The 27228-nt window shown below is 51.0% G+C and overlaps 1 protein-coding gene across 1 annotated transcript in view; it reads right to left on the bottom strand.

The window, feature by feature from the left end:
- Positions 1–27228, bottom strand: part of TACC2 (transforming acidic coiled-coil containing protein 2) — a 189643-nt gene that overhangs the window by 22221 nt on the left and 140194 nt on the right. Inside the window, 7 exon segments of the mRNA XM_029245524.1 lie at positions 1492–1663; positions 2815–2930; positions 3929–3990; positions 10128–10329; positions 11462–11522; positions 15347–16658; positions 26598–26734. Coding sequence (XP_029101357.1) covers positions 1492–1663; positions 2815–2930; positions 3929–3990; positions 10128–10329; positions 11462–11522; positions 15347–16658; positions 26598–26734 — 2062 coding nt within the window.

The raw sequence follows: 27228 nt of genomic DNA, 5'->3' as shown, positions 1-27228 counted from the left end.
TTCGGAGGTTCATTCTCTACTGAGGTTTTGACAAACTCCCCAAAGGTCACACGTGGGCTACAAACCTGAAGTTTCTGAGCAAATACTGGGGGGTTCTTTTCTGCTAAGTCGGGTTCCAGATAGTCAAGCGCACCACAGAGAGAGGCTGGATGAGCTAGCCTGCTGAGGAGGGCATCAGCAGAGGCAAAGGAGCCCTCAGGAGCTGTCTGAAGGCCGGCAGAGGACACAGAGGAAAAATAGAGGAGAGCAGAGTGATATCGGTTCCAAGCAAGGACCACCCATCTATTGGCTGGACATCTCTGCCTTAAGGCTGAAGAGAGTATCAGTTAGGTGCCAATACTTCCCTTTTCATCTGGACTAATTCCCACATGCTGATCATGGGCATCGTGAGATCGGCAGGCCCAACCCGCTCCCCAAAAGCACAGCCTTAGGTGCCCTCTCCACCCCCATGTCACCCTCACTCCATAACCAGTTGCTAGGAGGAAAGCTACCCTTTACTTATTTACTTGAAAACCTCAGTGGGTAGGAGACAAGGTAGGTGATGGGGTTTCTAAATGTAAGTCATCAAGAACATACTTTCCATTGTAAACATCCAAAGGAAGGTTTGGTAAAGGTCATTTTCTAAATAATGGAAAGATGACCTCAAACTGGTAGATCAGAAAGACTTCAAAATCAGAAGGCAAAGGTTGCAGAAGTTGAATCACGCATGAGTCCTTCATAGTATCTATTTGAGAGACAGCCTAGGTCCCGTCTGGACTCTCTTTTTGCTCACTATTATTTTCCCAGTATCCACCTGCCAGACATACAGTAGGTGCTAAATAAATACTTGATGTGTGAGATAAATGAATGTCTACTAATCTGGAGCAATAAAGCAACACGCCAAGTCAATGGCCTCATACCCTCTTGGGGATTGCTAGGGGGAAGTAATAAAAGAAAAATAGAATTGGCCAGGAGGGTGATCAATTTTAGACGTGTGGGGCGCATGGGTGAGGCCTTCAGCTCAGGTCTATTCGCTCTGCAGGTCCCACAGGGGTTGGGAGGGAAGAGGTATAAGTCCTGGTCTATAGACAGGAGGGACTTCCCATCACCAAAGCCCAGGAGAACCAACTGTTCCTCGAAAGGAGAGTGGTTCCTGATCTACCATACTCTGCCCTCTGCCAAAGAGGACAGAGAAGCAGGGTACAGACTGATGGCAGCTCAAAAACCAACAGTCCAGCCCGAAGGGGCTAGAAGTGGAAAATGAATAACCCTGAAGCCCAGTAAAGCACTTAGGTGAGAACCACAAAACCACACTGGTGAGGACGGAGAGACCTTCTCTCATCATTATGGGGTGGGGTCTCCTAGGCTGGCTTCTCTGGCGGGATAGGGGGATAGGGACCCACATCAGGTCCCAGGGGAGTGTTGCTCTGAAGGCCTGGCCCAAGTGGTCATAGAACCCAGCTGACCCAGGGCTCACCCGCAGTGATCTCGGGCCCCTCCAACCCCACTTACAATTTCGATCACTTCTGATGTGGTGCCCAAGGCCATGGCCTCCAGCTCTTTCTGGGAGGATTTCTCTGGCACCTGCAAGTGTGGCTCCTGGCTGGGGGCCAGCCCTCGTGCAACGGGATGCTGGATCTTTGCCCCGGCGTTCACGAGGGCTTCAGTCTCCTCAAAACTTGAGCTAAGGAAGCAAAGCGCATCTTTAGAGGTTGCACTGGAAATCCCACTGAAATTAGCCAGGATGACCCAACTAACACAGCAAGCGATCCTAGACTTCCAAGGTTATATTCCCTGAGGAAAATGGGCAGGTCTTAGGTGACCAAGGGGTCCGTTGGCTGCATAGAGGGTGGTCCAGCCCCACGTAAGAGCCTGCTGACAACGGACAGCCAGAAGCACAGATGCCATTGGCTAAGGGTACGAGCTCTGGAGTTAGCAGACTGCCAACCCCTTGGCTGTGCACCTTGGCGGGAGGGATTAGGTACTGTAACTCTGTGAAGATCGAGTGAGATGCTGCCTGCACCTAAAGCACCAGTCATAAGGCGCCATTACTGCTGTTACAATAACATCATCACCTCATTCCCACCACCCTGAGCAGATTCCGGAGTAGGTATGGGAAGTCACAGCAAGAGCGTTCACCCCTACTCAGTGAAAGCAGCAGGTAGGAGAGCACAGGAAGGTCCCAATGTTAGCATGATACCCCCCCACCACCCAATCCAGCACCACACAGCTCAGAACAGGAGCCTGACAAATGCTTACATTCACATCCATATGAACAATAAACGTTTATCAGAACTTCATTTGTACCAGGCCCTGCGACAAGTGCTTTCCTTACAGCATCTCAGTTTACTCCTCCTTTTGGCTATTTGAACAGGTACCCCTACCCCTATCCCAAGTGGCACCTCAATTCATCTTCAAAAAATCCCTACAGGATCAAATTTATTATTACTCTCACTTTACACGTGAGGAAACTGCAGCCCAGGAGGGTCAAGTAACTCGCATCAGGTCATACAACCAGTAGGGGTTGGGAGTGGGATTCGGGCACTGAATGCTGAGGCGTCCTGCCTCCCCACGGGACAAATTACACAATAAAGCGGCATGCACCGGCAGGTGATGGGAGGGGCTCACGCTCTCAGCAGTTAAAGGGTGCTACCTTAGTCCAAAGGGCAGCCCATGACAAACCCACTGCATCTGTGCCCGTGTGGACACAGGGAGATGGGATTGTGGGCTGCCTGAGTGTGTGCAAATGAATGGGGGTCAGGGGAGCAGGACAGGTACTCAGAGGCCTGGGGACCTCCGCCCCGGGGTGTAACTCTCTCAACGTGGAAGTCGTACCCTGAACACGGCGTCGGGGACTCCGACATCCGGACGGGGGGAGACTTGACCGGGCTCTCCTGAGAAGTGTCAAACATAAGGTACAAGGCCTGCTTCTTCGGGGCGTCGTCGTCCTGCTGCAGGGATCAAAGTGACACGTCAGCTCCGATGCAGTGGCCTAAACACGCTACAGAGACGAAAACCAGAGCGCTCTTCAATGGGGACAGATAACTCATCAGGGAGAAGCCTTCATTTCTCTCCAGCCACCCGGAAGAGAGGAGAAAGCAGCGCTGGCTAAGAGACAGGAGAGGAGGACCGGAGGGAAGAGGAAAGTGTAGGAAGAAAGTGGGACCGCCTGCAGTTGGGAACATTTCCAGGGGGGACTGCAATGGTGTTGGTGTGCTACATGCTGCTCAGCCCATCGGCATTTAGGGGCCATCCTCTCTGGATGGGCAACCATGCTGGCCACTGAGGATAAACAGAGGGGTAGGCGAGACCCCCATCCGGGCGTGGCCCACAGTTGAATGGTGGAGACGGGCATGATGCCCCATTGTGATGAGCGCCACCATCAAGGTTCACTGACTTACAGCAGATGTGGTTTAGAAGCAGCAACACCCCATCTATGAATGATGCAAAGAAAGATAGATAAGAGCAACGTGTCCGGGCTGCTGAGTGTCGCACAAGCCCTCCTGGGCATCTCCACACCTCTGGACGACAGCAGCACAAGAGGTCATGTCCAGGACCAAGTGCCCCAGCAGCAGCACATGTTAATAAGCCAGGGAAGACAGGTGCCCATCATGACAACTCAAAACGAAAAGAGATGGGGGAAAGGCTTACTGCCCAAAGGGACAATTTTCAGTTCTAGGAAGCAATTAATCTGAAGAAACCAGATAACGGTACACCTTAGACACCACCAAACCACTCCCTCCACCTGTTTTAAAAGAAATCTCTTGACGAGTTCCTTCTCAGTCTAGGAAGTAATTCTGCAGGGAGCCTAACAGCATCCTATCATTTTTCTCACTGAAAATGGCATCTGAAGTGGATTGAGACAAACCTCAACTCCCCCAGCCCCAGTTCACCAATCTGACAGGGTGGGAGAGCAAGTTCCCTGCTGGCTGAAGGCAGAAGAACTTACAGGTAAGGAGGAACCAATTTTCTCCATATATTCAATTTCATAGGAGTTTCTGTAATCCAACTCTGCAAAAGAAACAGAAGGAGAGGTGAGTGCCAGAGCGGGGAGGGGGAGTGAAAAGTTTGGGGCTGGGCAGGTGGGGTCCGGAACAAGGCTTTAAGCTTTCTGAGAATGTCCACTGACTGAGATTTCTGATATGGTCAAAAGGGGAGGCTCGACTCAGCTATTTTCAGACAACTGGTAAACCCCTTACCGTAAAGGGGCTTCCGCCATTTGGGAGCCTGAGAGAGTTCCAAGAGAATTAAATGTCATGACCAAGCACAGATTTGACTGGGGAAAGATCTGAGCATTTTGCACAGAGTTTTCAGATCAGACAGTGTGTACACTGTGGGTGTTGCTTTTCTCTGTAAGTCTCACGTGCGATACACGGAACCTTCCCAAGTCCTGGTGACATTTTGGAACTGGACCCACAGTTGCCCATCCAGTTGTCGGAAGCAAGGGAAGAACAGTGCTGCTGTAAGAGAAGCTTTGTGAGTTGTCTAGAATGCTTCCCAAAATTCTTCCAGTGCCAACAGGGCCGGTCCAAATCAAATGTTCAGCTGCAAAGACTATTAAAGTCCAATCTGATGGAAAGATGACCTATTTCAAATTGACCGGAGACTTCAGGCTGCAAAGAAAACTCCAGATACTCTCACTGGATACCTGATCACAGGAATGGAGACAGTTTTCTGGATTAACAACCAGAAGGACCTCGTGCGTCCTTAAGGCCCTGACTTGTGCATCACTTGGGAAGAATGGAGACTAAGCCAAACCATATGCTGGGCAGGAACTCAGAGTGTCTGTAACCGTCGTGTGAATCTGTCCCTAGGGTCTGCCTCAACTGAAGACGAAGAAGCATTCGTTTACTAAGACTTACTATCTTTCAAAGGCAGGGGACAGTGAAGGACAAAGTGATTTCTAGGCCCTCTTCTAGACCTGTCACTTTCTGGGTGCAGGACCCCAGAACTATCATTTTATTGCTCTACTAAAGACCGTCTAAATGGAAAAGATAATAGTGAACCAGCTGCTTCCTCCTCCAAGGTATTACTACTATTGCCAAGGCATGATTTAACCCTAAATTATTTCACAGAAACCACACCCCCGCACACCCCACAATGCCACAGAGCACCTGGGATGCACTGAATAAGCTGAGGCCACCATGGAGATTTTCCAGGCCCGGGGGCCCCGCGTCAGTGCCGGCTCCGGTTACCAGCCTCTCCTCAGTGTCCCACCTGGAATCTGAGCTCGTTTCCGGGCAGCAGATCTCGGGGAATTTGAGGTCACTGAGCTCATTCATCTGCCTTCTTTCCTACCTGCCAAGAGGGTCTCAGACCTTTTGAGAAAACATCTTACTGAGCTTGGTTTTCAAAATCCCATTCACCTGCCTTAAATTCTAAGCCTTAGAGGGTAGGCTTGGAGAAGGGAGCCACGACCAATTTTAGCCCCATTTTTCAACTACGCCACACGCAGCAGGCAGGCCAAGAAGGGTAACGCCAGTTATACCAAATGGCTCAACATCTTTACAAATGAGAGAAGAGGCCGCTCGCTAAAGCATGTGCTGCTTCGAGCTGAAGAGGCCAGAAGTTTTGTTTTATTTTGGTTTTTTGGCTGCACCGTGCGGCTTGCGGGATCTTAGTTCCCCAGCCAGGGATCGAACCCGGGCCCACTGCAGTGAAAGCGAGGAGTCCTAACCACTGGACCGCCAGGGAATTCCCCCAAAGTTATTTTTAATGGGTCCTGTCGTTCTGAAGGCAAGGGACCTGTGTTTCCATCTGACTCTCATGGCTGGAGCTTTGCTGGGGGACCGAAGGAGCCTGGGTAGAAGCCGGAAGGATGCAACCGAGTCCTGATTGCCACTGCCAGGATCAGGGAAGCCAACTCCCTGACTTCTCTAGGCCCATCGACTTATCCATAAACGGAGCTCAAGGTGCATACATCTTGCAGGGTAAAATGATTTGATGTAAGATGAAAAGCCCCACAGCTGGTCACGCAAAGGTAAGGGACTGTGACCAGGTCTGTTACTGCTCTTTGCTAATACTTCTGAAACTTTTAACATAAGTGATGAGAGGAGACGAGCCTTTTGGAAGGGGACAAGGACACTGCTCCAACTTCCTTGGGTGGCCCTTCTACATGCCTGTAGTGTGACAACAATGGTGCCCGCCACTGAAGACCAGGTTAGGCTCCTGAGAAGGCCACCCCTTCTCTATCGTATGCAAGAGGAGGTGCTGGTGCAGCTGTGTGTAGAGGGAGACAGGGTGACCAGCAATGGCCATCCAGACCTTCGAATCTAAAGCAAATACTCCCTCAGGGTCTCAGACCAGAGCTAGGAGGTTTCGGAGGCTCTGTCGTCCAGTGGTTCCTAAACTTTCCATCTCTGGGGATCACAGGCACGAGGTTTTCTCTCACGGCACCATGTTTCAATAGATGGCTCCAGAAAAGGGCATTTGCTAAGCAAGCACTCACAGAAAAATGTTTATAATTTTGCCAATCTGAGGTTTAAATCAATGAGAGAGTATCAGTGTCACCACAGTGAGCTGATATGATTACAGCCCCCAAGCATGCGGTTTTAAACTAGCTGGGCATCTTTCTAACCCAGCTCCACAGGTTTTCTGAAATATTAAGACAACTTGAATCTCTTGTGAACCCAGGTAGGGAAGCACCGATCAGCTCAACATCCTCATTCTACACTGAACGAAAGGAAGTCTGTATGACGCTCACGTAAAGAGCATGGCGGAAAAGAAGAGGCCCTTCGAGTCAGGCAGACCTGGTCCTACGAGAACTAGCCCCTCAACACTCAGCAAATCTTAACAGCTCAAAGCCTCTGCTCCCCTGCTCTTACGTGAGGAAGTGCAGAAATCTACCATCTAGAGCTGGGAGGGTGAAATGAAATCACGTATGAAAAGGCGCAGCAGGGCTACTCCACCAATGACAGCTCTGCCTTTGTTGCGGAGCACAGGCTCTGGACGCGCAGGCTCAGCGGCCATGGCTCACGGGCCCAGCCGCTCCGCGGCATGTGGGATCTTCCCAGACCGGGGCATGAACCCGTGTCCCCTGCATCGGCAGGCGGACTCTCAACCACTGCGCCACCAGGGAAGCCCAACAGCTCCTCCTTATTACTGTTACTTGGAGAATTCATATTGCAGTGAATACGTGTCCAAGTGGCAAATATTATTTCTAACCCAACATTTCATTGTCCTGTGATTTATGACTTCAGTGTAAGAAAGCCTCAATCGCGGCTGCAGCACTGGGCAGGCTCTTTCTGGGGAGTACGTCTGCACCCCAACCAGGTTCGTGTCTGGTATGGCCGGACGTGGCTCAGTAACAGGAGGACAATCCGAGAACAGGGCTCTGCATCCAGTTTCTACATCCAGTTGCTGGAGGGAACCAGGTACATCAGAGAGGTGAATGCAGGCCACACCTCTTGAAACTGAGGCTGTTCTGAATTCACACAGACAATGGATTTCCCATCGCCCACCAGCTATAACTATGGTCAGGACTTCCCACATATTCACATTTTCTTTTTCTTTTTCTTTCATTCATTCATTTATGGCTGCATTGGGTCTTCGTTGCTGCACGTGGGCTTTTCTCTAGTTGCGGCGAGCGGGGTCTACTCTTTGTTGCGGTGCATGGGCTTCTCATTGCAGTGTCTTCTCTTGTTGCGGAGCATGGGCTCTAGGGGTGCGGGCTTCAGTAGTTGTGGCACACGGGCTCAGGAGTTATGGCTCGCAGGCTCTAGAGCGCAGGCTCAGGAGTTGTGGCTCACGGGCTTAGCCGCTCTGCGGCGTGTGGGATCTTCCCGGACCAGGGTTCGAACCCGTGTCCCCTGCATTGGCAGGCGGATTCTTAACCTTGTGCCACCAGGAAGGCCCCACAGTCATTTTCTAAGGAGGCAGGTTTACTAGAGTTTTGTTCCAAACTTACAGATTTCCCTATTTGTGGAACTTTTGCAGAAAACAAACAATTCTCAAATATGCCACTAAGCTAGTGAGTGGACTGCTTCAGTTCTAAGTTAAAGATGAAGAAATAGATGTTGCCACTGAATGAGGCACCTATTAGCTTGAAAGGTATTATGAAAATAATGCATGTAGGGAATTCCCTGGCGGTCCAGTGGTTAGGACTCCCCGCTTTCACCGCCGTGGACCCGGGTTCAATCCCTGGTCAGGGAACAAAGATCCTGCAAGCCATGTGGCGTGGCCAAAAAAAAAAAAAGCATGTATTCATTTGGCTCCTGATGGTACAACCACACACACACAGCCCAAAACACACACCTTTTGATTCCTATCTATAATGGCGAGCTCAAGTTGGTTTCTATGACATTTAAAAGTTTCTTATTAAGCCTCAAGAGAGGTGAGCCAGCAGGAAACCACAGGTGCTACAAACTGGCCAGGCCCCTGCTAGTCTTCAGTCACCCCCTGCTGCTTCTGGGCTGTCAACACGCCCTCCCCTCCTCCCCCGCCCCGTCTCCCTCACACAGGTGCTGACTGATGCAAAGATCAAACTGTGGCCACTAAGCTGTCTACCTGCCTAGCCTTCTATTTTCTTTTCCTCACAAAGCTGTCTTTAGCCCTTACGATGTTCATGGTGCTGTAAGGAAAACAAAGCTGGCTCAGATGGGCTTCCTGTCTTTAAGAAACGCACAGTCTAGTAGGGAAGCAAGAGATGCACCCGCATCATCCTTACCGCGTTATGTAACCTCAGAGCGAGTTCAGACCAAGCATTGATAGCAGACGGCAGAGGGGCCATGTCCAGGGAAAGGCTGGGAAGGTGCAGGACAAGCCTGGGAGACAGGGAAGCAGGGGGCATCCTGCAGCAGCCACTGCAGGGGAGCTGAGCAGGGGCGTCCCTGGGGGAAAGTGGTTCCATCCGGTACAGTCATGGCCCGGGGGTGTGTGCACAGAGGCAAAGGAGGACTGAAGAAAGCTGAGGCCAGGCCTGGGCCCCTGGGGTCAGGTTGGAGTGAGATGGTGACTCTTAAGCCTCCCAAACCCCTAGCCAGAGGGCCAACCAGACAACCAACCAAAGGCTCCATTATGCAGAAAATACAATGCCCGAAAGTCCAAATACTCGTAATTTGGATTGTCTTTTCATCATCAAACTAGAGAAAGGCATTACAATAAGATAAGCACCCAAAATCCCCCCAAAACTTGAAATGGATCTCACTGGTACCATTCAGAGACCTCATGGGCACAAAGCAAGCCGCCAAGAAGCCTGATCATACAAGAACCTCCAGAGGAAGCATTCCTACTTACAATTAAAAGTTACCTCGGTTACTATCCTGCCCTGCCCAGGCGGGGGCAGGAGGCTGTCTGATGGAGATCATGGTTTCTTCTTAGCAGCAAAGAAGCGGAGATAAGGTTTCCCTGTATGACTGTCCTCATGTTGAATTCTACTCAGTTTTTAAAAATTGCTAGAAATCAAGATCTTGGAAAGGGAAACTTAGAACCATCACAACAGCCCACAGTGCTGGGATGACGGCCCAGTACTAGGCTCACAAGCCCCACATGGTGGTGGGTGGGGGAAAGGCCCCAGGAGGACTAGGGATGCAGGGTACCGTCACACCTGGAAATGGACTAATCCCTCGCAGGAAGGTTCTAGTTGCTGACTTAAGATACATGAATTTTTCAAGCCGAAGAATCAGGCAGAAAGCTGAAAGTGGGTATACGTAAGGGGAAGGAAGATACAAATGAGATAAGTGACTTGCTTGGGGCCTATTCAGAAGGACTCAGTCCTCTTGTTGGCAAGCCTGGGGGGAACCTCTGGTTTGGGGCTTGAGCAGGTGTCGGTCACACTGTGGGACGTCCCGTGGGGCCGATGAACAGTGGGCTAAGAGACCCCACAGGCAGGCTGACATACCCTGAGCATTTGACTCAAAATCCTCAAGGGATGTAAGCCATACAGCCAAGAAGGTGCGAAGCTCAGGTGAGCTCAGGACCCAGAGTTAGAGAGCTCTTTGCAGGCTCTCAGCAGGTGCCTCGGGGTCACCATTCAGCTGGTTTCAAGCCTCAGGCTGTTTCAAAAGGCAGCCTGAGCTCGGGGTGCACCGGGGGATGGCAGCCAACAGCAGGGTTACCTGGCTTAGAAGTTCCTTTCCTGGCCTTTTGCTCCCTAGGGGCAGTGGTCTCCAAGGCAGAGTGGCGGTCCAGCCGGCCACCGAGTTGCTTACCCTCCGTGGGCGAATTGAATTTGGTCTCGTTGACGAAGGTGGACAGGTCCGAGGGCTGTGGATAGTCCTGTTTGTCAGCCTCCAGGTCCACCGTCATGCACGTCCACTTCTGGTTGGTGACCGCCAGCTTCTCCTCGTCGGTTGCGTGGACCACCGCAGAGATGACGGGCGGCGTTTCCGGCGTGGCCACGGGGGTGGGGTCCTACCAGGAGAAGGGAAGCTGTCTCTTCTCTCGTCCAGCCTCCGCGCCCACCCACAGGGGTCTGGGCCCCCCCTCACCAGGACCGGTCCCTGTCAAATTCCTCTGCTCAAAATAGTCCCAAGGACACAAAGTCTTTCTGCTATGAATTTCTTTTTCTGATGGTTTGTTTCAAAGGGGTGATGACCGTGGGTTTTAAAAGAATCAGGATTTTGTGTCTTGGTTATTTGAGATACTTCTGCCCATTCACTTTGAGAAAAATAAGGAAACTTTTACTACGGGCACGTTTATGAAGGCAACTATAGTGTTACGCCCACACAGTGCTTCAGGCTTGTACATCAACATCATCAACATTGCCTGACAATCCTCACGCCTGACACGGGAGGTAGAGAGCGGGGGGTCTCATCTCCATCTCCACAGAGGGTGTGCAGCTGAGCAGGGCAGGGTGGGAGCCCAGAAATGTTACAGCAGAGGTGGCATTGGACCCAAGACCCCTCTCGTGGGGCTGGGCGCCTCTCTGCAGCCTCGCCCTGCCCAGGGTTGGCTGGCCAGGGCTTTGCTTGTTTTATGACCTTGAATGGCCTGGCACATACTTCAGGATACCCTTCTTGGTCTGTAAACAGGGTAGAAGAAATGGCGTATATTTGGTAGAGGAACTATAGGAAGAGGGAGACAGGGACTCGTATGAAGAAAGAGCCCAAGCCGCCACTTCTGCAGGGGATGAAAGCCCTTTACCTCCCCATCCTGACCCTGGTTACATAATCCAGGGTTCCTGACGCATATTCATTTCTTTCTCACTATATATGCGTTTGTCTCAACAGTCTTCCGCAACTTGATATTCAAGTTAAGTTCTCAACAGATTAACTGGCCAAAATGGACCAGCACGACTCCCATAGAATCCAACTGACATTTTTCCTGAACATCTGCCTATTCTTGGGACATACTCTGATGTTTCCCCAAGGAAAGGGATCAAAACAATGTCTTGCAAACACTGAGGGACCCTCCATGTAGGAGGCAAGGAGAGGGGCATGATGAGTAGAAAAGAAAACTCTATTGACTAATGGGGAATAAAAACACATCAGCCTTATCTTCCCGAGTGAGGGATAAAATCACAAGTATCAAGGGAACATTATACCTGAGAAGGTGGATCAGAGAGAGGAGACCGTTTTGGCGACTTTTTCACCCTAAATGTGTCACTGGAAACAAAATGGAAAATGTAAACACAACAGACAGAGGCACAGAACATTCCAGAGCCGACTGAGGCCCAGAGCGTCTGACTGCTGAGTATCTGACCCAGACCACCCTCCAGTCTACACCACTCCAACACCAACCGAAAGACGTCCACACCGACAATCCATTCCGACTTTTTAACAGATATTATTATTGCCCCCGAGGGAAAGAGTCATCAAGCTGGAAATCTTGGAAAAGATGCCATTTTGGAGAGCTGACCCAGAAAAAGAAGCTAAATTTACCCAGATGTTCTTATTTCAAAAAGCAGATTCTGGTGAGCAGATTAATATATCTGGATCCATCCAGGAATGTCTGAACCAACTAAGGTGGGGGAGGGGATGTCAGCTCGTGACACCAATGAACAGGATCCAGTTCACAGAAGACCAAGCCGACACAGCACTCAAACAACCGAAGGAGCCGTGCAGAAACAGGAAGGAAAGTCCTGGGTCTTCAGGGAGAACTGGCAGATTCCCTCCTACGTGCGGGGACTCTGAGCTTAATGGATTCCCGCACCTCTGAACTTCTGGGGGGGGATTCTGACTAAAGGCAGGGCGAGGGGTGAGATCGTTTTTTTTTTTTTTAAATTATGGTAGAATACACATAACATAAAATTTACCACCGTCAACGCTTTTAAGTGTACAGTTCAGTAGCGTAAAATACATTTACGTTGTTGGGCAACCAATCTCCGGAACTCTTTTTCGGAGATGAAACAATTTTTTAAAAAAATGTCTTTCCTAACCACGACTAACAACTCTGGTCTCTCTTTTTTTCCCCCTCGTATAAATAACTGGGGGCTGAGGGGGAGGGGAGGAGAGGGGAGGACCTAGGCAAAGGAAGCATCAGCTCAGACTCCAGAGGAGTCAGAAGGGGCTTTTAGCACAGATGGCTCCATTAAGTCTACTGGGTGGTCAGGGGTTCATCTCCACTATCAGAATGGAGGCTTCTCCACCTGCAGATCGGCCCCTGCCCCCTGGTCTCAGGCCCCTCCGTGGTCTGGTCCTGCCCCCAGCAAGGCAAGGGCTTGTGCGGGGGTCCCCCTCAACTTAGACCACCCCCCTCCCCTCCCCTGCTCTAAACGTTAACTGGGTGGACAGAGCAAATTGGCACCAAGTTCCTCCTCGTGTTCTCTGGAATGAAACGCTCCAACAATGGCTTTCAGTCATGAAAGAAATACCATAAATGGTTATTTACAGCATTTATGACATTTGCCATGTGAACAGTGCAATCACAGCTTGAAGCATATATTTGTCCATGCATATAAATATACAACTGTGTATTTTACAGTTGCTAAATGGCTCTAAAATACCAAAGAAATCCCTTGGGCAGAAGAGAGCCTGAGAGACTCCACCCTATCCCGGGGCTGCTGGATGTCTGGGGCCAGGCCAGCTCCTCGTGGAATAATGGAGAGGCAGAGAAAGTGCCTGTCCTTGGGCCCCCCGGGAGCAGCCCACAAGATCTCTCCTGGCCAGGGAGGCAAAGCAGTCCAGGCACAGCGGTGGTTGCTCTGTCTCCCTCAACAAGTCGGCCCCCAGATGGCATGCTGATACCTAGCCCGGTCCTGCTGACCCAGAGCAGCCTGGCGATGGCTCTCAGAGCCGTGTGCTCCACTGAGCTGACCCTGCGTTTCAGGGGGCTCCCATCAGTCTCAATTTGAAACAGCTCAAACATTTCTGCTTCACGTGTAGCCAGAACAAGTGGTAGCGGTTGCTGCCTGCGGTTGGACTGGGTGGTTATTTTAATGTGAAGCCACGATACTTTGAAAGCAATCGCCCAATTTCAAATGAAAGAATGGGATGAGAGTGAAAAAAAAAAAATGTATGGGTTTCAGATGAAGACGTCCAATAAGCAAGGGGAAAAAAAAACTTCCATTCCTGACAAGCAGGCAGATGTTGGATAATCACGTTTTCACAGCCAAGCAGTTTCATTTATGCTAATCACGATGAAACAGATAAATAACCTCTGCTACTGGGAAGCCCCATGCCCCATCATTCCCAGGCCCGCCACAGAAATACGTAAGGAGCAGCCATGGAAAGGAAATAAAAAGCGCTTGGAAGCAAAAACAAAGGCAGAAAAAAGCACATTTGGTGTAAGAGGCAGATTCCATTTAATTTACTTACAACAGAGAACATACAGACATCACGTCTTCAACCATCCTAAGACAAGAAGACAAAGAAAAAGAGAGACAGACAGAAGGAACTGACAAAAAAGGTAAATCTGCAGACAACTGGTTATTAATGGGTTAGGCTACAACAGCCATCCGCTGCTCTGCTTGGAAGTGTGGGCCACATCCCCGCTTTCTGGAGAGGGGCTGTCAGAGAACGCCTTCCTCTCTTGGTTCCAGTTATCCCATAAAATGTTGGTGGCTCAAAGAGCTTTGTCACCCCAGTGTAGGATTCCAAGCCATCTGCCCTAGAGGTAAGACCTGGAGACGGGTTAGCTTCCCCAACCTCGGTTAGCTACCTCTGATGACAGAACAGCAGAGAACCAAGCTATGTGCAGGGAAGGAGGAGGTAGTGGCTACAAACTGGCTCTCATCCCCAAAATGAGAGATTAGCTTTGTGATTTGGGCATTTCAGATTTCTCCAGTTTGAGGCTTAAAACAAAGCTTCCAACAAAGATGCTATGGAATCTTTAAGGAGGGCCTGGTTTGGCAGCTGATCTAAGAAAAGTCCCATTTTTGGCCAGGACTGTTTCCTCTATCCAACACCGGACAGAGGTAAGGTGATCCAAGGCCAAAGCCTGCTTAGAGACCTTCTCAGGAAGCCTTGGGTTCTTCTCAAATGTTAAATGCTTGGGGGAGCCCAGAATGAGAGGTAAACAGGACACCATCTATCTCGATTTGTGCCAGGCGGACTCGGAGGGGCCAGCAGCCATGGTCTGTTCTGCTGAGTTGCCGCCAGAAGCCCGGTCTCCTTGGCCTTGTTAAATTATTGACGATACTACATGAGTGGAGAAAAGCTCCAAGCACCAAACCACCTACACTTGTACCAAAGTCCTGAGGATGGACCGGTAGCCATCCGAGTTGGAGCTGGGTCTTGGGATGAATTCCAGAGGCATGGACACGTAGTATTATGCTCAGTCTACTTGGCCAGTGTTTGGATAGCAGACCTGATTATTAATGGCCTCCTGGGGACCGTGGGGACTGCTTCTCCCTTTCAGGTTCCATTGACCTTTTCTGGACCTACAGGGCCTGTGGACGCTCGTCTATGAAGATGACTACACAGGGGTGAAGACAAACCGGCGTGCTTCTTACACGTTAGCTGGGGTACAGGAAGGGGCCCAGACCAGACCTCTCTCTCTCTCAAGGGCTTCCCAAGCCTACTGTGTTTGCCTCCTGGGCTAATGTCTCCTTAATGGGCAGAAACAAACACTACAAATTTTAATAATATAAGAGCAAATCTCTTAGTTTTGAGGCCACTCCAAAAAGCAATTCATGTGCTAAACAGAAAATGCCAAGTCACCAACAGGGAGGCTGACCAGACCTCCACTGGGCTGCTCCCTTTCCATGGTTCCCACACTCTCCTGAAGTTGAAAGTCAGGTCTTCAGCTACAAGTAAAGCTTTAGACCACTGACTAATTGAGGCAAAAGATCAATGACTCTAGACCCAATGGGATATGTGGATAGGAAAAGCCACCACTGTGGGTGCAGAGAGGAATGAAAACAGATATCCTGCCGCAAACATGGTGGCACTGCAGCAAATGGGGGACGGGTCATCCAGGCACGTGAGCAACAATCACAGCCAATGCCCAGCCCCGACTCCGATCTTACCACCTGCACCCCTGAACTTACGTCTTGAGGGGCGTCTTCTTCTTCTTGGCGGGCTTGTTCAGCCCATCCCCGTCCACTCCATTGGCTTCGATGGCACTGGCTGGGATCTCAAAGGAGGCTGGGGATTTAGAAGGTGAGCTGGGGGTCTTAGAGCATGTCTTAAAGGGCTCAGTGGACTCTTCACAGGCGTCCGGGTCAAAGTTGTATGACTGTTGGGGCAGTTTGGGAGACTCCTGCATTTTTGAGGTGGAAGAAAAAGGGTTAAAATTGGGGTCATCCCACTTGTCAATATCAAAGGTGTAGGTACCTTTAGCAATAGGGATGTCATTGGGCTCAGCAGGGGATCTGGTAGGCGAGGCAGGAGTGTTGTCGAGTTTTTCGGGTGTTTTTTTCATCTTTGGCCTCCTTAGGGGCATTTTGGCAACTGGCTTTTTGCCTGTCTTTTTGGTGGGAGGGGGGTTTTCCTGCTGGGTGTCCCAACTACCCTTGTCCTCAGAATAGTCAAACTCCAGCCTCACTGAGAGGCCTTTGGCTGGGGAGTCCTCTTGCCCCCCAGTATCCAATGGGGACACCTCCACCACCTCTGGGGCCGTGGCAGGAGACAATGTTTTCCTTCCAGCGGGGGGTGAGTTCTGCACTCTGCCACCCCCAGAAGCTGGGGGGATGGCCCCTTCTGCACCCTCGGAGTCCAGAGGGCAGGCAGCCTTGGGCACGGCAGCAGGTTCTACGGGTGTCTCCTCCGATAAGGCTGGTCCAGAACCTTCCGTCTTGGCCGATTCCGTTTTCGTCTCGGCGATTCGATTCTCCTCGCTGGGGTCAGGACTCTCTTCGGCTGGCTCTTGCTGTGTCTCTTTCACTGGGGGGGTTTCAGGGGGTTTCTTAGTGGTCTGTTTCTTTTTTAAGGAAGGTGGCCTCGGTTTCTTAGTTCGCTTAAGGGTACTGGAAGCACTGCTCGAACCCGTGCTATGTGCATCTGGGGCCGGGGCCGCGGCCTCGGGGTTGCCTGAGCAAGAAGCACCATCAAAGTCACTGGCTTGCAGGCTGAGCGAACGGGATAACGTTGACTTAGAGACGGGGACAGAGTCCGTGGACTTCCTCCGCGAGCTCACCTTGCAATCCTGATTCTTAGAGTCTGAGGAGCGAGGCTCCAAGGTCTGAAAATTATCCACCAGCTCGATGTTGTCAAAGTCCAAGTTGTAAGTCCCGCTGCTGGCTATCGGCTTGTCTTCATCGAAGACGGAGGAGAAGGAGTGTGTCGGAGGACGGAAAGGACTTCCTTCCACCGAGCTGCTGCGGGGGCCATCGGGGACACAGACCAGCTCAGAGCCACATCCTGAGGAAACGGAGACAAAGCCGTCACTGAAGGACACAAGACACTTCGGACAGTCTCTCATCCCATGCCAGACTACAACCCTCTAATACCAGAGCCCCAGGTCAACCCACCCACCACTGGACAGGCACGCTGCTTGGGTACAAATCCTGCTCTCACCCATTGGCTCCAGGGTCTGTACAAGCTGACCCTCAGCTCTCTCATCTGTAAAGTGGGAGCAATAAGGGCTGTTTAAGGAATAGCTCAAATCATTGTCATTCAAAATACGTTTACCAAGTGCCTGATCAAACAAAGCACCTGTTCTGGGCGTTGGGTATTCAACAATGAACGAAATCTTTGCCCTTCTGGAAGTTACATTCTTTAGGGAGAAGACAGTCAAGGAACAATAAACAAGTAAAACGTATGGACTGTCGGATGGTGACGAGTGCTATGGAGAAAAAGAAAGCCAGGGGAGGGGTGTTGCAATTTTAAAATAAGGCAGCTGGGCAAAGCCCTCCAAGGAGGAAACACTGAAGCCAAGATCAGAAACGAGGTAAAGGTGTGAACCAGGGGGATACCTGCGGGGGGAAGCATCCTAGGCAAAGGGAACAGCAAGTGCAAAGGCCCTGGGGTAGGCGCACACCTGGTGTGTTGCAGAAATATCAGAGGCCAGTGTGGCTAAAGTAAAGGAGAGGAGCAGGAAAGGAAGACAGAGAAATAATGCAAGTAAAGCATAGTGAGCCTTTCGGAAATACTAGTTGCTATCATCATCCAGCCTGCTCTTGACTCGTCAGAGCCTTCATCTGGAGGCCCCCGGGCAACTGCAGCAGGACTGAGCTCGCCCCGTCTGCCACCTGTCCCGACTCCAGGGATCCCCGTGATCTCTCCCTCCAACCCTGCCTGCCATGCTCCTCTTCTTGGCCTTCCCTCTCATCCATCCTCTCTCCATTTTTCTGGAGCTTCTTCCCCGTTTCTCCTCCCCCCTCAGCCAGTACCAGCCAAGGAGGCTGATCCTTATTTTAAAACATGCTGCGGTGCTCCAGATGCTGGCCAAGAGATATTCCATCATCTCATGACCCCACTGCTCTGTTGGGATGCGGCCAGCCTGGCCTTGGCTTGGCTCCTCTGGGCTCTGCCTGCACCAGGCAGCACCTTGCATGCATTTCTGGCTTCACAGCTGTCCTGGGCAGTCAAGATGCCAGAAAAGGATTGGCCAGAAAACTGAAAACGTGTCCCTAGACAAAGGGGAGAAAATGTTGCAAAGTGGTCTGCAGAGGAAGGAATTCAAGAGCTGGCACGGGGACTTCCCCGGCGGTCCAGTGGTTAACACTCCGGGCTTCCACCGTAGGGGGCGCAGTTTCGATCCCTGGTCGGGGGACTAAAATCCCGCATGCTGTGTGCAGCGGCCAAAAAAAGAAAAAAAAAAAAAGAGCTGGCAAATATATGACTTGGGACAGCATTCCACTGTCAGGAGTTATATTCTGCAGTACCCACCCCACCCCTTGCCGTGGGTTGCCAGATAAAATATAGGATGTTCAGTTAAATTTGCATTTAGGATAAAAGAATACATTTTTTAGTATAAAGTCCCAGTCACTCACTGTGTGTCTGCGATTCTAATTTAATTGGACGCTCTGTATTTTTGTTTGCTAAATCTGGCAGCCCTAATCCCTCATTCCAACAAACCAACAAGGTTTGTGAAATGCTCACTGACACCCAAACTGGCTTCCTACTGTAGATTTTTCTCAGAGCGGTTCATGCTCACGGCAGCACACCCCGAGGTGGTGAGCACTTAGCAGAGAACCACAGGAGATGAAGACAACACGAGGAAATGCCGGCCTCCTGAGCTCAGGAACTGGTCTGATTTATCTTCGTTTTCCCTGGACCTGCCACAGTTTCTCTTGCCGGCTCAGTAAATGCCTCTGGCATTGAGATCACTTCCTGGAAGCAGGTCTACTCGCCAGCCATGGTTTCAAACCTTCCCTTCTCTTCTGCATCCAAAGCCACCCCAGGCCCTGCTTGGAGCAGATGTCCTAGAAGATGGGAGCACTTGCTTGAAGGCTCTCAACGCTTTTTGCCAAAAGATTCCTCCGTGTCTCGAAAACACGCCTGCTTCATTCTCATCTCAAAAGATGTCCCCTCCCTTCTTCTTTCTACAACTGTCTCCCTCCCTATTTCCTCCAGAGACTGGCACCCTCCAGCACCCCACCCTCGCATCAGCAGTTGTCTCCCCTTCCTGCCCTGGACACAGTACAGAGGGCACCGAAGGACCAGGGGACTCAGAGGACCAGGTGTTTCAAGTGGGCCTTGCAGGAGAGAGAAAGGGCCTCAGCCCAGTCCATCATTTCCAGAGCAAGGCCCACAACTGCTGACCTGCTTTCTCTCAGGCTGCTACGCATACCCCAGCAGCCTGAAGAAGGAAGCCTTTCGAGGCCCTTCAGATGTCAGGAGCTCTCCCCAGACCGTGCAACAGTCAGCAGATATGCAGCTCAACCATCTGCTAACTGTTTTCCCCAGAAGAAAAGCTCTCTGACGGCTTAATGTGGCTTTCCTCTTTAGAACTGACACACCCTAATTAAATCATCATGGACCAGGAAATCGAGTCTCGACACAGGGCTTCTTAGCCTCGGCACTGTGGCCATCTCAGGATGGTTAGTACTTTGTCGCAGCGGGCCCATCCTGTTCATTGTAGGATGTCTAGCAGTATCCTTGGCTTCTGCCCACTAGATGCCATTAGCATCCCCCCACCCCAAGCTGTGACAATAAAAATGTGTCTAGAAATTACCAAATGTTCCCTGGGGGGCGCAATAATCCCTGGTTGAGAACCACTGTTTTATTGTCTGTTGACCGGAGCAGGGCTGGGAGGGCCCTTCAATGCTCTTCAGAGAAAACTTTAGACCAGAGAAATGGGTCACTGCCACGTGCAGGCATTGATTTTCCAAAGCAAGTGTGGTCCAACTGGATTCCCGGTACCCCCCACTGGATTTCTAAATGTCCATACATCGTATCTGCATGAAGACAATTTATTCATTCATTCCTATACGTCAAACAATCTGGCTGCCTCCTATACGTCAACCACTGTGGGGCATGCTGTGGACACAGAGGTAAGGAAGGATCCATCCACGTGCTCACGTCCTCTGCCTGCTGCATCCCAACAGCGCAGACCTGGGCAGCGCTTGCCCTGGAGACCAACGCCTTGTCCTGGCTCCAGGTTCTGGCTCAGTCTGAGGACAAAATCAGCATCTTTGGTTCATGATACCCAAAGGATTACTAGGTGGTGCCCGACATATCAGTCAGCTCAGGCCACCAGAACAAAGTCCACAGACCAAAGGGCTTAAACAACACAGCTCTGGAGGCTGGAAGTCCGAGGTCAAGGGGTCCACAGGTTTGGTTTCTCCTTGACTTGCTGATGGCCATCTTCTCCCTGTGTCCTCACACAGCCTTTGCTCTGTGTGAGCTCATCCCTAACGTCTCCTCCTCTTCTTACAGGGACGCCAGCCCTAACAGATTAGCACCTTACGACCTCATTTAACCTTCGTCACCTCCTTAAAGGTCCTATCTTCAAATACAGTCACATTGGGGGGTCAGGGCTTCAACATATGAACTCGAGGGCACACAGTGCAGTCCCTAACTGTGCTAAGGAAAAATCCCCGAGCTAAGGAAAAAAGAAGTGTGTTTGGAAACAAGAGGGGATTCCAAGGAAAGGGAGAAAGCCAACGAGGGGCAACCGATGTCACCAATTCTCACACTACTGTCTTCAAAGGCCACATCCCTTAGCCTTGCTGACTGCTTCTAACTGGAGCACGTACTGCCAGCTGCGTTGTGCTGCTCCCCCTGCCTCCCCCCACCCCACCCCCAGCCAGCTCACCCTGGGCAGGAACCCACAGGCCCAGAGGCCTAAAGGTGCCAACACAAGGCACCCTGCACTCAGACGCTTAGCTTCACCCAGTATATCAAGCGTAAATGGTCTTGTACACGGGGAGCCTAGCTCTACATCCTTCCAAGTATGTGAATAATAATCGATTGCAATCAATAATGTTTAATCTGGAAAAGGCCTCCGTTTTCGTTTCTGTTTTTTTCTTTTTTTGCAGTACGCGGGCCTCTCACTGTTGTGGCCTCTCCCGTTGCGGAGCACAGGCTCTGGACGCGCAGGCCCAGCGGCCATGGCTCACGGGCCCAGCCGCTCCGCGGCATGTGGGATCTTCCCGGACCGGGGCACGAACCCGTGTCCCCTGCATCGGCAGGCGGACTCCCAACCACTGCGCCACCAGGGAAGCCCAAGGCCTCCGTTTTAAGAAGGCTAATGAGAGATAAATGGAGCCTGACTCAGTCCTCACGCGGCATTGCCTGAGACGCTCACTGAAAGCCCTGGCTTCTGGCTCCTTCCTGGCGAAGCAGTTCAGCACAGCTGGGATCAGGGCTCGGAACGCCCATTTTCACAGGTGCCACAGGTGGCTCCCAGAGCAGGCAAGTCGGGCCCGGGCTAGCTCATGTCACCCGCTTCCTATCAGGACACAGTCTAGTTCTTCACATCTCCGGGGGCAATGTTTTCATATGTGGCCACAGATACGGCTTGGAGGATCAGCCTGGATGGCTTGGACTGATCTTTGAGGTGAGTTCTGATTGCTTATGGGGACTCAGCGGTGTGAGACGTCAGGGCGGGTGGAAGTGACAGGCAGATGCGGTCCCTGTGTGTCCACTCTCTGATGTGGTCACTAAACCCAGAACGGACCAGCAAGAGAGGCAGGCAGCCCATGCAAAACCGGCTTCTGTCCCAGACCCGGGAGGCTTCCGGACTCTCACGCAGACCCTGCTGGGTCCCGAGGACCTCCACACCTGGCAGGTCTGTGCCCGCTGCTTCCTGGACACCTGCCCTCCTCCCACATCTATGCTCTCCAACCTGCCTTCAGCTCCCAAAGGCTGAGGAGCAGCCCTGCTCGAGGCTCTGTGGGTCACGACAGCTATCGACCGGGGTGACTCTGTTTGCAGATGGAGAAATTCTCTGTGAAAACAGGTTGGATCCACCTGAGCTGGACATTGAGTGCAGTCAAAGTCCTCCAGCGAGGTCATTAAGGGCAGACAATGTGAGTCCAGAGGCTCAGGGCCCTGCCAGGTTCTTGGTGTGCCCACCCAAGGTGCCCAGGGCCACCCCTGGCAGGTTATTCAACTCCTCTGAGCCTCAACCATAAATCAAGCATTCTTGTGAGGATGAAACAGGAGGAGCACGTAAGCACCTAGTCCCGGGTACAGCAGTGCCAGGAAACAGCAGCCGTGGGCCCCAACTCTTACACACGCCACCGTGACCCCACTCCCTGTGCCCCTGCCCCAGGATGGGAAGGGCCCTCGCCTGGCTGGGCTCTCAGATGCCTCGCCTGATACCAGGAGGCTTCCTCTCTCTCTGCGGGGGGCACCCTGCACTTCAACCTCAGAGGAGATGAAAGCAAGTGACAATATGTATGGAGACTGAGTCCTGAGACGTGAAAACAGAAGCCCCTGGGTGCAGTAAGCTCCCTTCTGGGTCAATCTGCAGACAGCAGTCCACACACGGCCACGTGGAACACAACTGGAGCCTCAACGAGGCCACCCTCCCCGCGGAGCAGCGAGGAAAGGTCGAGGTCAAGCAGGGCACGGGTGGCTCCGGTCACCTCCAAGGCCCCCACACCGGCCTTTCCCGTGCTGGGCATCCTCCCAGCGACAATGAGCAAACAGCGCTTCCCCCACGGGGAACCGCGTCTCCAGAGGGAGGGCAACTGTAGGATGGAAACCCGCCCCTGGTCTCATAGACAGGCTTTCCTCACTGACCATCTACTTGCCACCCACCTGGCAACCGCATGGCCTACCCTCTGCCTCGGATGTACCGGCTCATCTCGCCTGCACAGAGAGCAACTTAATTTCCAAATGGAAGGGAGTCGAGAAGCGGGGATCCTGATCCCACAGCCCCTCACTTGTTTTGAGACCAAGGGCAAGGTCCAGAAGCCCCACATCTCACTGGCAAGCAGGTGATGAGATGCCCAGTACAGGGATGCTGTGAGCACTGGGGTTCCTTCCCTTGCCTGAGATGGGATGAAACTTGCTAAGAACCTGGCACAGGACTGGCACATGGCAGACACGAAATGGAGCTATTATTTAATTATGTGACGTTTCATTATGTCCTTCAGTGGTCAGTTCTGAGTTCTAATAATGCAGCCACTGTAGAGCAGCCACTCGTCCTGATCACAGAACCACGAAAAGTCGGAGTGGGAAGGATCTCAGAGGACCCACGGGTCACCTGCTTCATTTTACAGATAAGAAAACGGCTCAGAAAGTGATTCAGTTATATATATATTTTTTTTTCCTTCTTTTTCAGATTCTTTTCCATTATAGGTTATTGCAAGACACTGAAAATAGTTCCCTGTGCTCTACAGTAGGTCCCTGTTTAACTATTTTGCACTCAGTAGAGTGTTTATGCTAATCCCAAACTCCTAATTTACCTCCCACTCCCCCGCTATCCCCTCTGGTAACCGTAGGTTTGTTTCTTATGTCTGTGGGTCTATTTCTGTTTTGTAAATAAGTTCATTTGTATCATTTTTTTTGGATTCCACATATAAGTGATATTATATGATGTTTGCCTTTCTCTGTCTGGCTTACATCACTTAATATGATGGTCTCTGGGTGCGTCCATGTTGCTGCAAATGGCATTATTTCGTTCTTTTTTAATGGCTGGGTGGTATTCCACTGTGTATATATATGCACTGCATCTTCTCCGTCCATTCATCTGTCGATGGACACTTGGCTTGCTTCCATGTCTTGGCTATTGTAAATAGTGCTGCTATGAACAAAGGGGTGCACGTAACTTTTCAAATTAATTTTCTCCCGTTTCTTTTCAATTAAAGAGGTTAATTTCACTTTTATTTTTTAGTTAATCTGTCTATAACGTAGCAACCTAAGGTAAAATCATGTCCTCACTGAAAATAAGATTTAATGACTAATCCACATAGGCAATTACATGTTTTTGTATCATGAGCTAAACCATCAGTTTTAACCAACCATGCAAGAATTATAAAGCCACTGAAATAAAAGCCATAAAGCCTTGAGTGACCATCCCTAGTTAGACTATGTTAATCAATGGTAAATGCTAAGAGCCTCTGGAATGTATATTTACCTAATAACTAGTAAAATCATACAATCATTAAAAAAATCTTAGGTCAGTTATTAAAAAAAAAAAAGAAAAAAAACTGGGCTCAGATAAGCCACACCCTGGCACAGCCCAGACGAGCGGCAGACACATGGTGGCCAGCCACATCTCACCCATTATCCTGTCCCGTGCAGCACAATCATGCTGGCGGCACCCAAGGTAAGGTGACAGGTTATTTTGTAAAATTAAGTTTCCAGGAGGAAAAATCATGTCTTTATTCACAGCCAAAGGTCTCGTCTATTATTTCCTGTGGTTCTTTTGGCACCTTTAGCAACATCGCAGGCACTCTGCAGAGGCAAAAACCAAACGGTAGATTTTCCTCTCTTGCCCTCTCTCTCCCTCGGTTCCCAGAAGGAAGCTTTCTTCTCCTCTAGCCACCTCCACAAGCAAGCACAGCGCCCCTTTAATCTGTACCGTCCCATGCTGTCCACAGAAGGGACCAGCAGACTTTTCTAATGAGTGCGACAAATCAGATGGATCTTTGTACAGCCCAAGACAGGGGGGCTTTAGGCAGACACAATCCCGACCGTAAGCGTCCTTATTGTATAATCCGCATACATGTAGCCTCACTGTAGTTTTCCAAGGAGGAGAAGCATAAAGTCAGACTCCAGCCAGGGTAATCAAAAGTTCCATGGGGCTGTGACTCATGGCAATTCACGGCTCCAACCCCTTCCACTGAGGGTTCTCTCTTAATCCTCCATAGTGTTCATTCTTTCAAAAAGTGCCACCAAGCAAGAGGTGAGTGTTGTGCATGCGTGTGGGTGTGTGTTTAAGAATGGAGATTGTTCTTTGCTTTGCTGAAAGAGAAGTCAGGAAGAAGGAACAAAGACAGGCTGAAGAAAAGAACAGAGGTGGCAAACCAACCCCAGAAGCGCTATGTGACTGGAAATCCCACAGGACGCACACGTGCCCACAGCAATGACCGTCCTCTGGACGCTGCACGGCACTTGGGGTTGGACCACACACTGTCCTCGGCCTTCGTTCTTCTTCTGACATCTTTCCTAAGGTATCCCACACATGTATAGGCATGAACTTATTATACCCATAAAAAAGGATAATTTATTCTTAACTGCACATTTGACCTAAGGATTAAAATGTGTTTGTCATTCAGTCACTTTCCATTAAAACCTTGGGGCGAGTTTTTTTACAATATTATAGGAAATGGAATTTTTACGTTCTTTATTATATGAAAGAAAGAAAGTTGGGGTGCAAACGACTCCCTGAGAAATGTAAGCAGCCCTTCCTGCTTCTTCCCCACCTTAAAATCAAATAAATTCCAATAATTACCCTCTCAGAGCTCAGTGCCTAAACGAACTTTGCAGCATCAGGTACTACTAACTGATAAGCTGTCAAAAGGGGAGACACCAGCAAAGGTATCTCTCCTCTCCCCCCAGCACCATGGAGCACATTTGCTTAGGAACAAAGCTCCAGGAGTATCTGCCCTAAAACTATGGCCAGCTTGAAGCCAGAGCAGCTAGAAAGAATCCCATCCATTTCTTTCTAAAACCAACATTAAGGTCAAAATCGTTTTTTATTTTGCAGTTCACCTGGCTCCTGGCCAGGGCGACAGTACAAATGGAGGCCGGGCCCCTGGCCTGTTCCTTCTCTCCCCAACCTCCATCCCTCACCAGGGGCAGCCTCGAGCACAGGTGTGTGGACAACCCACCTATAAGTCACAGCCCCATCCTTGGTATCTCCTTGGCTGAAGGGTGCAAACGTGGGCACAGTCAGCCTTGAGAAGATGGGCCAGGAGACGGGGACGGGGTGGGCCCAGGAAGTGGCTGCTCCCAGGTATCCAGAACACGGTTCAGGAGGAGTTTGGCTCTGCAGACTTACCTCGCTGCGAGGGCTGTGGCCCCAGGAAGGCCAGAATGGGGCCCTCTGAAGTTCAGGGTCCAGCTGAGGCTGTCCGGCTCTGAAGACGGTACTACCTGGCCCCCTGATTGGCCTGTATGGCCATTTCTGAGACCACCTGGCCCCCTGACCAGCTTGTGAGGCCATTCCTAGCAATCCCCATCTCCTTCCAGGCCTCATGTTAAACTTTAATGCTTGAGGTGGTCCCACCCCTGCTGGTGTAACTGAAGGAAGCACACAGAGGACTCCAGCCAGCTGGGCAGGCTGGAGGCTGGGACAGGAGGTCTGTCCTGTCCTTCCCCATCCTCCCAATCACAGTAGTCACCACATCTGAAAGGTACATAAAGGTCTTTGTTCTAAGTCACACTAGGGGGTGTGGGAAAGTGATAAGAAATCTGGATAATTTGAAGTTAATGAGGAATAAAGGAGTCATCCCTGCACAGACTCAGCCATCCATCATTTTCTCTTCTCGCCCATTTACTAATTATCATCCCCAAGCCCACAGGGGCAACGTTTTTAATAAAAATGCAGGTTCACATGGGCGATCCAGAACCAGTACTCTTATGGGAGCAAGGGGCCAAATGTCAGAATCGAAGATTGCACCAGAGAATTCCATGACCCGCACAAACCCAGTTCTGGACGTCAGCTGAAAGGCACCCAGAGTTAAATGCATGGTTTCCCCAGAGGCCTCCCCTAAACTTCTGCAAAGCAGACACAAAATAGCCCACTGTATCTCCGCACCCTTAGTTTACACCACATCAAACCAAGCCCGGAGCTGAGAGGCCCCAGAGGCTGGTGACAATCTAAGGAGCTCTAGCCCCCCGGGGTGTGTGCCCTCCTCCGGCCGGGTCCCCTGAGGAGCCGCTGTTGAGTCTTCCTGGGGCTCAGCCGCAGGGCTGCCCCCAGGCCTCCCCCAGGGGCGCCTGATCCTTGGTTACCTGGTTCTTCTGGGGGAGGCGGAGCGCTGACCTCGGGTTCTGGAACGACTTCAGAGGGTGGCGGAGGTGGGGCCGGTGGAGCTTTGACGGGGGTCGTTGACTCTGGGGTCTCAAATGCTTCTTCAGAGTCAGAACTCCTGACGGAGAGAGAGGGGGTGGAGAGCAGGTTAGACAGTGGCCGGGGCTGCGTTGGCTCCGAGGGGCCAGTGCTGGGGAGCCGTGCATGGCCTAATGACCCTTCCCAGGACCGGTGCAACCAGTCTCACTGCCCAATTAAACGGTCCGAGGCCAGCCGTGAGCAAAGTCACTTCTCAGCGTGATTCCCAGGAGTGAAACTCGTTATCACCAGCTTTGCGCCCAAATGATGGAGTCTTTGAACTCAGCTCTACACGAAATACGTATTTCTGGCCTTAGTGGCAAATACAAACAGTGGAATCTTTTGATCAATGTTGGCTCGCGTTATTTTGGCAACAATTCAGGCAAAATGATATGGAAGCATTCCCAGGGATACTCTGTGATGCTGTGGTTCCAACACACCCATAGGACCCTCACTCCACAAGACAAAATCTCATTAGGTCTCTCTCCCCCTCACCCCATCATTCTCTCCCACTGCCTTTCTTTCATAGCACAA

Source organism: Monodon monoceros, unplaced genomic scaffold (assembly GCF_005190385.1).
Source record: "Monodon monoceros isolate NGI ecotype Baffin Bay Population unplaced genomic scaffold, NGI_Narwhal_1 Super_Scaffold_4, whole genome shotgun sequence".
Lineage (NCBI taxonomy): Eukaryota > Metazoa > Chordata > Mammalia > Artiodactyla > Monodontidae > Monodon > Monodon monoceros.
Note: the sequence above shows the minus strand (reverse complement) of the source record. Positions and strands in the feature narration are given on the sequence as shown.